The sequence below is a fragment of the Gymnogyps californianus genome, chromosome 20, assembly GCF_018139145.2.
Source record: "Gymnogyps californianus isolate 813 chromosome 20, ASM1813914v2, whole genome shotgun sequence".
In the NCBI taxonomy this organism is placed as follows: Eukaryota; Metazoa; Chordata; class Aves; order Accipitriformes; family Cathartidae; genus Gymnogyps; species Gymnogyps californianus.
The window spans coordinates 10,016,952-10,030,510 of record NC_059490.1 but is presented as its reverse complement, the minus strand read 5'-3'; the positions used below and the strand labels follow the sequence as shown (position 1 = coordinate 10,030,510).

The window sequence follows — 13,559 nt, the reverse complement described above, 5'->3', positions numbered from 1 at the left end:
TTTTTCTATTATTTCTTTGACAGTTGTCTTTCTGTGCATATATTGTATATTGTTTCTCTGCTGCATACTTATTGTACATACCATGTTATTATCTTGAGGCATTTGAGGTAAACAGTTGGCATTTGTACTCCAGTTCTCCAGAAAATTCTCAAGCAGCTTGAGCAAATCCAAAAGACAAGCAAGTGTTGTGTCAGGAATTGTGTTAAACTCTGTAAAATAAAACAGATATGGGCAAGGGGAAACACCTTCTTTTACCAATACTTAGTATATGTTTGTACAGCTGGCAATTTGTGCTCCTTCATATTCGTTGACCTAGAAGTAGCCAACATTTTAATGCGTTCTTGGACGGGAAAAAAGGTGTTATGGAAAAGAACTGCCACATCAAAGCCTCTCCTCAGCTTGTAAAATGGTTTCCACCACTACCTTCCTCAACCCTATCGGAACACTCAGCACTTTCTCCCTCTCAAAAGAAAGCAAGCCTTTTTATTAAGAAATGGCCTTAGAGTTTTATTTATATTGAAGTGATAAAAGTGACACAAAACAGTTGAAAAGATCTATATAGTTTAAACAAAAGTCCATCAGAGATGTAATGTAAATTCTGTGTAATGTGTCTCTATCAAATCAAGTCATATGATTCAGCTGTTGCATAGCGGGAAGTATTCCCTTTAGGAAAGTGTTACTCTGCGGAATATTTTTTAAATAACTAGAATGTAGTCTAAACCTTCATGCCTATCAAATGGCTTGTATTTTGCTGGTCAGATCTGCTGTTCCAAAGTCTTATTTGTGACAAAGGAAACTAAATGCTTGGTAATTAGTTGCACAATACAGGTTCTTGACCATTGTGGATATCACAATTCAATTTTAATCATACGTTCCCTTAACGTAGAAGGCTTATATTGACCCTTTGTTCTCCAGCATTCTGCTCAGATTGCTGGATTTTTCATTTAGCATGCTAAATAATATAGGGAGGCTGAAATAATTTAAAAATAATTTTACAAAAAATCCTTCTTTCCATTAAAATCTTTTTTTATTCATTTTAGCACAAGCCCACCTTACTGCTGTGTGGACCTTTATTCTTTGCGAACAGGAGAGATGGTCAAGTCCATACAGTTCAAAACTCCTATTTATGATCTGCATTGCAATAAAAGGTAAGGATGTTTACTATACATTCTTTATGAGTTAGGGCATGTAAAATTTCAGTAATGAATAAAATTTCTGATGTATGCGCTCCCTGACTTTATTATTTTGGCTTTCCTGTAAGCGTAGCTTTGGTTCTCCATCTCCCAAGTAATATTTCAGTTTGAATATGACAATATGCTTCTCCAATGGCTTTCATTTAAGAATCTCAAAACATTTTGCATCTGAAGTCATTTAAGCTTCTTTCAGTTGTGATGAGGGTGAACAGGAATCATTGGAATCCTCTATCATCCACCTACAGATGGAGAAATGGGATCATCAAGAGTTTAAACAGTATAGAGCACTAAAGAGTTTACGTCTCTCTTCTTTGTGTTCCATTGTTCTGACATATATTGCCTTCCTGCACATCCAAAAAATTCCTAGTGTGCAGCCTGTGGTTTACAGGAAATAATGTTCCTGTGAGTCAAATAACAAAGCAGCATCTCTTAGTTGGGATAACGCCACCTAATTTCTGACAGAAAATGGCTTAGAATGCTGAGCATCATAGAGTTCAAATAGAATAGAATCTATTGTTTCCATAGAACCATGAATTCAGATTTTTCTGAATTGACTTTAGATCTTAATCTCTCCAAGACACACAAACCTGAACATCCTTGAAGTTTACCACCTCTTTTTAAGAAAGAAGAGAAAACCCAGAATCCCTACGTGAGGCTCTTGATGATCCCTTGGCACTCCTGATGAGAGAATTTGATGCAGTGACTTTGGTCAAAGTCCATGGTTACTTTAATGCTTCTCTCCACCCAGCTATTACTGTTATTAGTCATTGTATGTCTTTAGGTACCTTATGGAAGTTGTGGGATATGATTCCCGTGTTAAAGGTAGAGAGCTGAATGAAGAAATTACTGCATTTCTTTGGCAATACGTATTTGTTTGCGGGAATTGATGGTCCTTCAGTAAGGAAGGTGGCATAATAACACAAATCATTAAGAACAAAACGAAACATCAGAATGATAGGTTTTATGTGCCTGTTTTGTATGGCAATAGGTAGCATGCTTGCATATGTGAAGACCACAAAAGAATATGAGCATGTATTGAACTCATGCAACTAAGGGAAGTTGGCACTGTTGGAGATTGGACAGGAAAAATAATATTTAAAAAAAAAAAAACCAAACAAAACAAAAAACCACCAACCCTAGAAGCCATAAAGGTGTTGTTAAACAGACGTTTGTCTATCATTGTACCGTCAAAATCTAAACATTAATGACATTAGATCAAGTAGAAGTTACAGAAGAAAAGTAGTACTACTGAACAAACACCTTTAATACCACAACTAATCTAATAATGAGGAGGATATTTTGATGGTGTGAATGTTTAAAGAAGTAAAGGATGGTAGTTTTTGTTAGCCCCATCAATCTGCTTATTGTAGGATGTGGGTGTGATTGTTAAAAAATAGTTTCACTGAAGTGGTTGAGTTGGTGAGAGTAATGTGCCATGAATAGGTCACTGTTCCTTTAAAAGCTGTCAGAAGGAGTTCAGTACTTATCTGTGCAACTGTCCCTTGAAAAATTTAAAGTTCCCTTGTGTACAGTGTGATGGTAGTAAATCTTTCCAGTCTGGCCTCCTAGCAGAAGAAAAATCCAATTGTAAAAACAGTCAAAAGGCGAATCATCATTCAAAGTTTCTCCCAACTAAAAAGTCTTTCCAGGTGCTAATGTTTCTTTTCCTAAGTGGTAAAAATGGAAAAGCTACTTCAAAGCTGTGTGGCTGTATCCAGGGTAGCTGCTTTTCTGGAACGTATCAGATTCTGTTGTTATCCAAGGAAAGCTCACTATTTCAGATTGAAAATGCATTAAATGTGGCCAAGTGCAGTGCTAATGGTGCGTTAACCGTACTATAGACTGATGGAGGCCAAAATTTGAATTTAAAAATAAAACTTGAGTTGCAGAAGAAAGGAAAACTGTTTATTATTTATGTATTTATACTCTAGAATCATCCATCTGGTAGGTTTCATTTATGCAGAAAGACAGTACATCTTCAAAGAATAGAAAACAAAAATGTACAGGATTGGGAGATATTACAATCAAATATACATAGGTTTTCTATATATACATGACACTTGCATATGCATTCAAAGTCTTTCCATTATTCATTGGTTAACTTTCTTTTAAGCCTTGTGGAAGAAGTTAGAATTGATACATTTTCTTTTGTTTTTCTCTCCTGCAGTTTAAGCAATTGGAAGATATGTCATTTAACTAAAACTACTATTTTGTCCAAAACTAATATTTATTTATATATGCAGAGTTTATAACTTTTAAAAATCGAGATTTATAAATCAGAAGGGGGTGGGGAAGCATCTTTTTGACAATGAGAGAGCTACAAGCAAATAAGAAATCCTACATTAATTTCTTGTATGACTTAACACATTTGAATCCCTCTTGTTGAGTTACGTGTTCTGCCCTCTTCTTTTGGCAAGTAAGCTGCTCACTCTGAAAGTGTATGTGTGTTTCCCATTCTAGGTCTGCAAATCTGTGAATATGAAAGACTTTTGTCCAAAAATGTCCCTTGATTTCTACCTTCCTTCCAAGAGTTTGTACTTCTCCTTGTTTCTAGATAGAGGCATACTGATAAACAGAGCAGTGACAAAGTCCCAGGACGAGATGTTATAAACCAAAGAGTCCTGAAAGAATTCAAGATACAGAACAGCGCTTATTACTTTACTCAGCTTCTGTGTCAGGCAAATAGAAAGTGGCTAGTGTTACACCAGCCTATTGAGCAGGCTTCAGGAGTCGTCTTGGGAACTACGGATGTCATCTGCGTTATTTGGCAAATGTGTCAGTAAAAATAATAGCAAAATCAAATAGCAGACACATAGATAAATCATGCCTATTGGAGAAGCATTAGTACAGTTTTCTAGGTGGCAATCGTGACTCAAAACTTATTTATTTATCTGAGAACATAAGCAAGCATGTGGGTAAGGTATATATTTTGATTTTAGTGTAGTCCTTCACCAAAGAGTCTTACAGGTATTGAGCTTTCATGGGATAAGGAGGTGTTCTTGTGGCTAAACAGTTAAAAATGGTGGGGGGGGGGAGAGGAGTTAATAGCTGGTTTTCACACTGATGGGAGATAAGCATCACCCTTTACCCAAGGATATGTGTTGAGACTGATGTGATTCATCATCTTTTTAAAGATTATGATTCTATACTGTAATATGCAATCATAATTCTCAGATAAAGCATTAGGTATGTATTTTAGTCATTGAGAGATGCAATTAATTTTTTGCCACAGCATATCTTTACAATTAAAACTATTAGAACAGCATTTAATAGTGCTCCATATTGTCAGCTAGTTAAAAAAAATACTGTCTCATATTCTTCCTAATGAGAGAATAATCAGATTCTTAATTATGTCATATTGTTAAATGTTCCAGACAGCTGGTAGATTTTATCTGTTTATTTGTTGGCTTCCCAGGTGGTTCTTTCATTTCAGGAGTTTAAGAACTTGGTTTTGGGAAGTCATCAATGTAGAAGATGTATCCTAGTTATAAAGCTTTCAAGATGCTTCACTTTCCAAATTTGCATCTTTGGCCTTTATTCGTTTAGACAGTACAGTGTTTCATGCATAGTTATCACGTCGCTTTTGTTCTTTGTTTCAAGTAATGAACAGGTATTTTACAATAAAAGTGTGTACGTGTACAAGTGAATACATAAACATACACCTGTAATTTTGCTAATTGACACAAATTCTGCTTCTCTCAACTGTGTTTGTGTGCTGATGTTCTTGGTATGAAAAAAACCCTGCTTTTAGTAAATAAGATGGTTTAATAAATTTGCAATGAGATGGGCAATGGGATTATTTCAAATTTAGCTTGTGTTCTACCGATTGTTGATTTGATTGTTATTTGAGTCATTGAAAGTAATTCAGGATCCTTGCAATTCCATTCTTTCTTTTTAATGGAGCTTTTACTGCAGGAGGTATATCATAAATATGCTGTGTTGTTCTGTATCAGATCTGTGTACTTCCTGAAATGAAGGTTATGTGGTTGGGATGAGAGAGAATCCTCAATAACTGCCATGTATTGGTAACCTGGCAGTTTATCACTGTAGAATTTATATTGATGCTTTTGAAATAATTACATTTAGATATTGAATCTTTAAACCAGTGCATTTAATGTTTAAAGTACACGTTCCATTTCTGTGTTTTCAGGATACTTGTTGTAGTCCTGCAAGAGAAAATTGCCGCCTTTGACAGCTGTACTTTCACCAAAAAATTCTTCGTTACAAGTATGTATAATAATTGGGTTCAGTCTTTCTGATCTAGTGGTGGAGTGAGATAAAACAGATTTTTTTGTTTGTTTTGTTTTTATTTCGAAATCCTCAAAGCAGGTCTCCATGACTTCATTTGGAGTTTCAGGAAATCTGTTGCTTCAAAAAAAACCCAAATGTTACTCTGTGAATCTTTGGCTCTTTCGCATATTTATTATTGCTGTAACTAATTTCTCACTGTTGTGAAGAGCGCCTACACAGACATCCATAGGTAGCTGAAAAATTCTTTTGTTCATTTTGTGCAAATATGTGCGAAAGTTTTAGGTTTTGTTTCAGGTTGTACACATAAGCAGCAGTTTGAAAACACGTCGACAGCTATCTGCCTGCTTTTCATTTTTTTGTTGATCCTTAGGCCCAGGTACTTTGTTTTTTTTAAATGTGTCCTTACTTAAGCAGGCCCCGAAGCTCAAGCAGGTCAGTAAAGTGTTGTAGTAGAAAAACTATAGGCAGGTATTTGCCTGCAGGTGCTTTCACATATATATTGAGCATGAAGGAACTGTTTGCTCAGACTCCCCTTTATCCCTCTGTACCCTACAACTTGTCTCTCAATAGGAGGCAATTGATTGTAATGGGTAAGGTGCTCTCCAAAAACTGTTCCTCTACTGTAAGTGTCCCTTTGCTGCCTCAACATCTGTAACAGTAATTGATATGTTAGTAGAGAAAAATGGTGTGTTTTCTATTGCTTGTGCTCTGCTCTGTCACAGGATGCGGTTAGGATTAGGATGTCATTTACCTGCTCTCAAGACTGTGTGTGTTGTAATGCTAAACGCCAAGAAAGTGTTCACCCCAGAAAAAAACCAAAATTTTATTTTTTCAAGCAGTTACTGACTAGTGCTACTGTTTATGAATTGGAATAGCCTCTTAAGATCTGTAGATTACTGAGGGATCATAATTTACTTTGGAAGGGTCAGAGTTTTCTTGCTAAAAAGGACAGTCTGAAATTTTCTGGAAGTATTTTCAGTCACAATTGGAGAAGTTCTAAATTACCTTTTTATATTATCTGTGTATTTAAAGAAAAATCTAGTTAGGAGAAGCTGTTTCTTGTAATAGTTTGAAGAAAAGCAGCTTTATGCAGTAATATTAAAGTTGCCAATAGGTGTCAGTTTCTTCCTATGCATGGATGTAAGATACTAGGAATCTGCTGGGGTTCAGTGAAGAGAGCCAAATGGGAGAAGACTTGTTTGTGTCCTTCTATTCCTCACGCCTCCTTTTTATTCCACCAAAGAGAATTAGAGTACAAGCCTTGCTTTATTTTAGATCAAAAGTAAAAAAAACTCAGTTAAGTGTGTATTTTGACAATTCTTGTGCTTTTCTAATTCCAGTTATTGTTTGTTGGTTTTTTTTTTAAAAGATACTGCAATTTGTTTTTAAAAAATTAATCCACTGAACTGTATTTTGAGGAACAGGGGTATCCTATTCCTAACCATAACTTTCGATTTGCAGTGCATTTTTGTGGAACAGCGGTGGAATTTAAAGAGGATAAAATAAAGCTTTTGGAGATATTTACCAAATTATTTGACAATCCAAACTCCTGAAGTGTCACTATTCACAGTGTATTTCTCCAGCAGTGCCGTGTTTTTAATACGAGAAACTCAAGGTGTTCTCAAACTTTGTTCTAGTTCTAGGGTTCCAAAACTCAGTTAAAGACACCCCTCATTTTGTACTGGGCATTTCAGAAAGCTGCGGGACCCAGCAAACAGCTGGAGCTGCTGCCACCACAGCCCTTCCCCTGTGGCCACCCCAGCTTGCCTGTGGCCAGTGACGCGGTGTGACTGGGCAAAAAGACGTGTGCTTTTTTCCTAGATGAATGGGTTTCTTGGACCTGTGCTGGTGAATAGTTGTCCTGAGGATTTTGAAGCTTAGTTGTTTCACTTAGTAGCTTATGCTATCAAGCGGGTGTTATGCTCTGGCATGTTGAAGGCTGCAGTAAAGCTTTTGTCTAAGCTTTCAGATTTCGTATGTGCTGAAATCTCTTCGACCTAAGAGTATATCTTTAAAGGCTTAAGTTACTCTGAAGTGTTTGAAATTTGATGTAAATGAGCTACCTGGTTAGCTGCATAGATTGCATAGATTTTTGATAGTCAGCCAGCTGGCCAGCAACTGGGCTCTTTTGCTGCCTTTTTTTTTTTTCTTTTCTTTTCTTTTTTTTTTTATTTAGGAAAGGGCAGTGTCAGTTTAAATTGTAAAGGTAGAAATCCCTGAAAAGGAAGCTCGGCAAAAGGTCTTATAGGCCTCTTTTTTTCCGTTATTGGAGCATCCCTGCTCTGCAGGACAGTCAGCCAGCATCCTGTCTGGACCCATCCTGATGCACCTCAGCTGGACAGTGGCAGTAAGAATGTCACTGGCTGCCCAGAGACTTTTTCGTCATGAAGAAGATTCTCAGCTGTGTTATCTGACTGCTTTTGGTCAGAAGCAATGGCATAAAAGGTCAAAAATATTAAATGAGGATCACTAGCTCTTTGAAGACATTTCTGTTACTTTGTAAACCACTGTGTAGAACAAGAATTTTTTTTTTTTTTTCCAAGATGATTTGGTGATGATGTGGAAATCACATCTTCCATCCATATCAACTAAGTGGCGTGGGAGCCTTAGAACCTCATTGAGGCAGCTAAAAAGCAAACATAATTAAGCAGAAGCTCTTGTCCATTTTGTTGACTATTTATACATAGAAATTAAATGCAGAATGGACAATTAAAAACAGTGTCAGGAATTCCTGAAGTTCGGTGTTCCTCAGAAATGCTAATGCAGCTGCGTTGCACATGAGTAGTATTTGTCTTTCTGTTTTTGTTTTTGTGGTTGAATGTGTAGCTTAATATATTGTTGTAATAAATATACCATAAAATATTCAGGATGTAGAACATGGTCAAGTTCGTGCTGCTGTTGGAATGTTTAACTCCTGCATTTCCTGATTTTTCTTGAGCAAATTTGACATAGTACTAAGTTGTTTTTTGGTTTTGTTTTTTTTTTTTTTTTCCCCTGCATGTGATTAGATGGAAATGTGCTGATTTGATTTGAATGGCAGAGAGCCAGCACATTTTATTTGTGCCTTTTGTAACAAAAGCTCAGTGTACAGGTGCTCCAGTCTTGGTGTGTGAATTTAAGACAGGTGCTTAAACTTGAAGGGAAAACATACTGTAGATACTGCAGACAAATTACCAGGATACCCTATCATCTTCCCTGTGTGGTATTCTTATTTTTAAATGTCTGCTAAGGAAAGGCATAGCATCAGTCTGCAAAGAACTCATGGCAGTAACTTTCATATGGCACTCTGTTCTCTGCTGTGCTTATGCTTGGAGCCAATTCCATTTCATTAAGAAAGGACTTGCATCAAGGGGAAGATAAAGCCAAACAGCAATTTTGCATCCTGCACTGTTTTAAGTGCTCACGTGGCCAAACTAAAAAAATGTATTTGATGCTTAGAATAAGAATGTGTTTCCTTCGGTAGTTGTGAATGTCAAGGTGTGGATTTTAAATAGATTTTTAAATAGTTAAGAGTTTTATTGTGGTTCACTTAAGATTTCCCTCAGAGCCTTTTTCTGAATACTGCATATGACTGAACGATCAGAAACGAAAGTGATGTACAGGCTTTTTTTCCCCTACTTTGCTCTAAACAATAGATGCAGAAAAGCTGAATTTCATTGATTTCTATTACATCAGTGCTCCCTCAACCCTTCTCCAAAAATGCTTACTTAGTGGAACATTGATGATTATGAATATGGCCTGATGGATACTTCTTCTCTGTAAAGAATATCTTTCCCACCCCCTGGGCCCTAAGTAAAGATTATCACAGATAACATCATGCATGTGGCATCATCTTTGTGTCCGATAACTAGTGCCTGCTCAGTTTCTCTGGCCCTTCCACTCCTCATATTGATATATTCTCCATCCATTATTCTCTAGGGATGAAGACAGTTATTGCAGCCATTAGCTGGCACCACATTTCTATTGATGCTGTACAGCTAGAGCCTTAAGAGGTAATTTTCCAGATTTTAGTCAGAGTACTTTATTGTCTATAAAGTCTCAAAAGACTTGCCTAACCACAAGCCAAAAATTATTCAGTATATGTTAAATGCACCCCACCTGCATCTCTCAAAATAAATAAAAAAAACCCAAACCCAAATGGTGTTTGATACTCTAATCTGCAATTTGGATGTGGTATTCCTATTTTCACTGACATTCACATGCAAGAAATAATATGGTGGTTTCAGTTTGTCGCAGGTCTGATCTGGAAATCATCTAGGCTTTTTTGTACGTTTTTGTTAGCTTTGTTAGAATTCCTTTTCCCTGATCGGCACACAGGGAGCAGTTTGATCTCTTTGCTTTGAAGTAAAAACACTGGATGTCTTATGAAAAGGTTTAATGCCTGAAGTGTTACAAACAGAACTTCTGGAAGAATGTATGTTTCCCTTCTCAGCTGTGATCAGTGAGTGGCATTTATCCTGGATATCCCACATGGTATAATAATTGATAGGATTCCTCAGTCTGTGGAGGGAGACTCTTCAGTTTAGATCGAAAGTCCTTAAGGCAGGTGGGAAGTGAGCTCCTGATTCACAATATTTTCTTCATCAGTGAAGAGAAGCCAAGTATGTTCCCGGGAATTGTATATAAGCAGTTTTTATTTTTATACACACGCACACATATATATAGATGAACACACACCCCTTCATGTAATTTGTAACTGCCTTCCTTGAGAAATGTTGATTTGATCTTGCTTTTACTTTTTACCAGCATTATTTATAAGAGTGTTTTTTCCTCAATGTGGGAATCAGTGTATCACTATTACAGGATAATGTTGAAATACTTTTTGTAAAGGTCTTTAGGGCAATGTGGTAGATTTATGGAAACGAATGTCTTTGTTGCTTGCAGGGTGTTTTGCTATATTGCAGGAAAGTGTAAATACAACAGAAAAATTGCATAAAGACAGAAAGCAGGCATTGGTACCCAAGATGTGTATCTACCATATCTCCTGGGTTTGACAGTTTAAAAAATATATGTAGAAGAGGAAGTGCTGTTTGTTTCTGTGTAAGTTATTTTTATCTAAAGCACCCAAATCCTTCATGTTAAAGGCCAACACAAAGCCATCTTACTCACGTTGTCCTGTACAAAAACAACCACCTCTATAGTAACATTATTATTTATCACTGTCCAATTCTCTGAACAAAAAAAGAAAGCAAACCCAAGATTAAAACATAGTTTGTCCTGAAATGAGTCAAATTTGTGCTAAATTAAGCAACCAAGCCTAAGGAACATTAAAGGCCACGGATATTTTTAGTAAAAGCTCTGGTATTGGTCTTAGACCTATACAGTAACAGTAAAATACTTAAAATTGCCATGATAGAATCGACAGGGAAAGGAGGTCTCTGTAGTAATAATAGTAGTAGTAGTAGTAGTAATAGCAATAACAATAATAATGATGATGATGATGATAAAAAAAAAAAATTAAATCTGTGGTCCTTCCCCAAGCTTGTGGGAGGGAATTCTGTTCTTCCGATCCAGGATAGCACAAAATGCGACTCATTGCAGGGCTGGGTCTGTTGTGAACATGACGTGTATTATGAATATTGCCCTGCAAAGGCAGGCACTAACAGCATATGTAGCACTTGTGGCTTTACTTTTTCACTTTATTTCTAGATGGGGTTTTTTTAGTATTTTAGTAGTGATAATGCCACTATGATTAAAAAAAAGAAAAAGGCTCTGGATGGCAAGCATGATTTCACAGGAGGGTGCATCCTGCTGGTTTGCTCTTTTGCTCAGTTTTTATGGGTGATACTTAAACAGAAGGAAGTACAAGAACAATAGAAGAGTTTTGGAAAGTATGTGACAGTGTGAGAGTAATAACATTTACATAGGGCCTTTCATCTAGAAGGAACCCAGAGGAATTTATAAACAATATTACTTTATACAGTTTATAAACAAATATATTTGGTTTGCTTGGTGACGCTAAAAAAACACAACCCAAACAAACAAAAAATATTAGATAAAACAACTTATATAATTTGTTTTCCTTGGAGTAAACAATGCTTTTGCAACAACAGTATCACTCTACCCGTTATTTATTGTATATTCCCTTTCTATGCTCTCTGTCATGGATCTGTTTGCTGGCTGCTTTGGATTGCAAGACTTAAGAATGTAGTTTTGTAATTTCATTACTACATTGTGCTGTATATTTCATAAGAACTAGAAAAAAATTACTAATTGATTATAAGCTACATCCAGTGACTGAAAAGTAGCATAGCTTTAGTGGGTTATTGTAGCTATTTATTTAAAAATACACAATACCACTGCTTCACAGATTTTTAAAGTGATATCTGGCAAATACCTTGAATGATTAAAGGCAAATAATTTTGGTTGAAAAGAGTTACGCATTTTGGAATTTGCTCAGAAAGCTGTGTTTAAAAACGCTATACACTTAAGATGGCATACATCATCTTTAATGAACCTCTCCACACACTGAAACAGAAAAATCTTTGTTTACCCAGTAGTCTGCTTTCTCAGTAAGGTTTCACTTGGTTTTGCCTTAGGATGTAGGTTAGCCTTGGAGATCTCTGCCCTGACCAGCGTTCCTTGTGTTTGCTGACTGTATCCTATCCCAATGTCATATTCATCATACTCAAAAGAGGTGCAGTTTCTTCCATGGTTTGGGATTAGAGACAGAATCCTAAGAAGATTTTATAATAATATTGCCCGTACCCACATATTGTATAAAGTCACACACAGAAGTAGCTTGAAATAAAACTGGACAACACTAGTATGCATTCCTCACAGATACAAGGTGTGGAATATCCATTCAAAAAAACAAATTACAGTAATTATGAGGGTAATTCTTAAAACTGATACCAAAAATGGATGAGTATGTATCACTGCAGAGGAAATCAGAGAGAACTGGGGAAAAGAAAGCAGTGAAAATTATGGAAAAAGGAAGTTTTCCTATTAAACTGATGGGGGGAAAAGAAAAAAACCCAGAAAACTTAATAAAATGTTTTTCATTAAAAAGTAAAGAAGTCAAGATAGAGGGGATGAAAGCCTGGCAAATATCACAAACAGTTTTTTGGTTTTTTTTTTTTTTAATTTTCTGGACTGTAAAAACAGGTGTAGAGAATAAGAGTTCTTACAATATGCTGTGAAATTAAAAAACAACCGGTAGTTGGGATGTGTTTGAAGAAAAGCAATCTTGTTGTGGATGCTTCTGATTTGGCTTTTTCATTCTCTTAGCTTTATTCATTGGCACATTAATTTGCAACAGTTTACCGCATGTCATTTTACAGTGCATTTTAGTGAGGTCTGAGAAGGAAATACAGCTGTACTCTGGGTAAGGAGCCATATTCAGTTATGAGTACGTTGCTAAGTAAACTGAAAAGAAGTTCTGACTTAGCTCAGACAAGTTCTGACTGTTAGCGTCAGATTTTTCTAGAGAAAAACGTTGCCTTCTAGTGCATATTTAGGTCTGAATACTTTGTCATGATAAGATCATCTTTAGCTCTTCATTAATGGAGCCGTTTAGGCTGTGTAGGATGTTTCTGAAGAAGGACCAAATGAAAAAATTACAGCCTTAACTATGATAGTGCTCGCTTCTGGGGGAAAATTGTTATTAAAATACTGGTCCTCCCACCTGCGTTGCATATTTCTTTTTAACCAGGTCATGTTGGTATGTATTATATTTGGTATATATGCAGAGTCCCTTAGAGCACATACATGATCCATATTTCATGAATGAGAAGGACACACATATAGAGCACATCTAAAGATACTGATTGGACTTGTAGCAGTATCATGGATAACAGATGCACAGCTCTGGTCCTCCTGAAGAACTGAGCTGTTGAAAGCTTAGATGCCTGTAGACTTTTAATTGCCTGTGGGATTCCAAAGTTTGTGTGCTTGGATGTGAAGTAGCAAAATGCCAAGTTTTTATGGATATCGGGAATCCCTGCAGTGTTTAGCCCCTAACTCTCCATCCCATACTGGGCTTTTGGGTTTTTATATATCTCTTTTTAAGCTTTGTTTTCTCATGAAAAAGCTGTGGAGCTTGATGAAGAGCTGCCCCAATAGAAATGGTTCAAGTTTTAGTAGTGGCATGTTTTGTGATTTATTGGCTTAATC

At 36.3% G+C, this 13,559-nt stretch overlaps 1 protein-coding gene across 6 annotated transcripts in view; it reads left to right on the top strand.

Annotated features, from left to right (window-relative positions):
• Positions 1 to 13,559, top strand: part of BCAS3 (BCAS3 microtubule associated cell migration factor) — a 372,309-nt gene that overhangs the window by 49,889 nt on the left and 308,861 nt on the right. For all 6 annotated transcript variants that reach the window (XM_050908947.1, XM_050908945.1, XM_050908946.1 and 3 more), the window contains exons 7-8: positions 1,041 to 1,148; positions 5,344 to 5,420. In XM_050908947.1, the coding sequence (XP_050764904.1) occupies positions 1,041 to 1,148; positions 5,344 to 5,420 (185 nt within the window). The remainder of the gene's footprint in view (positions 1 to 1,040; positions 1,149 to 5,343; positions 5,421 to 13,559) is intronic.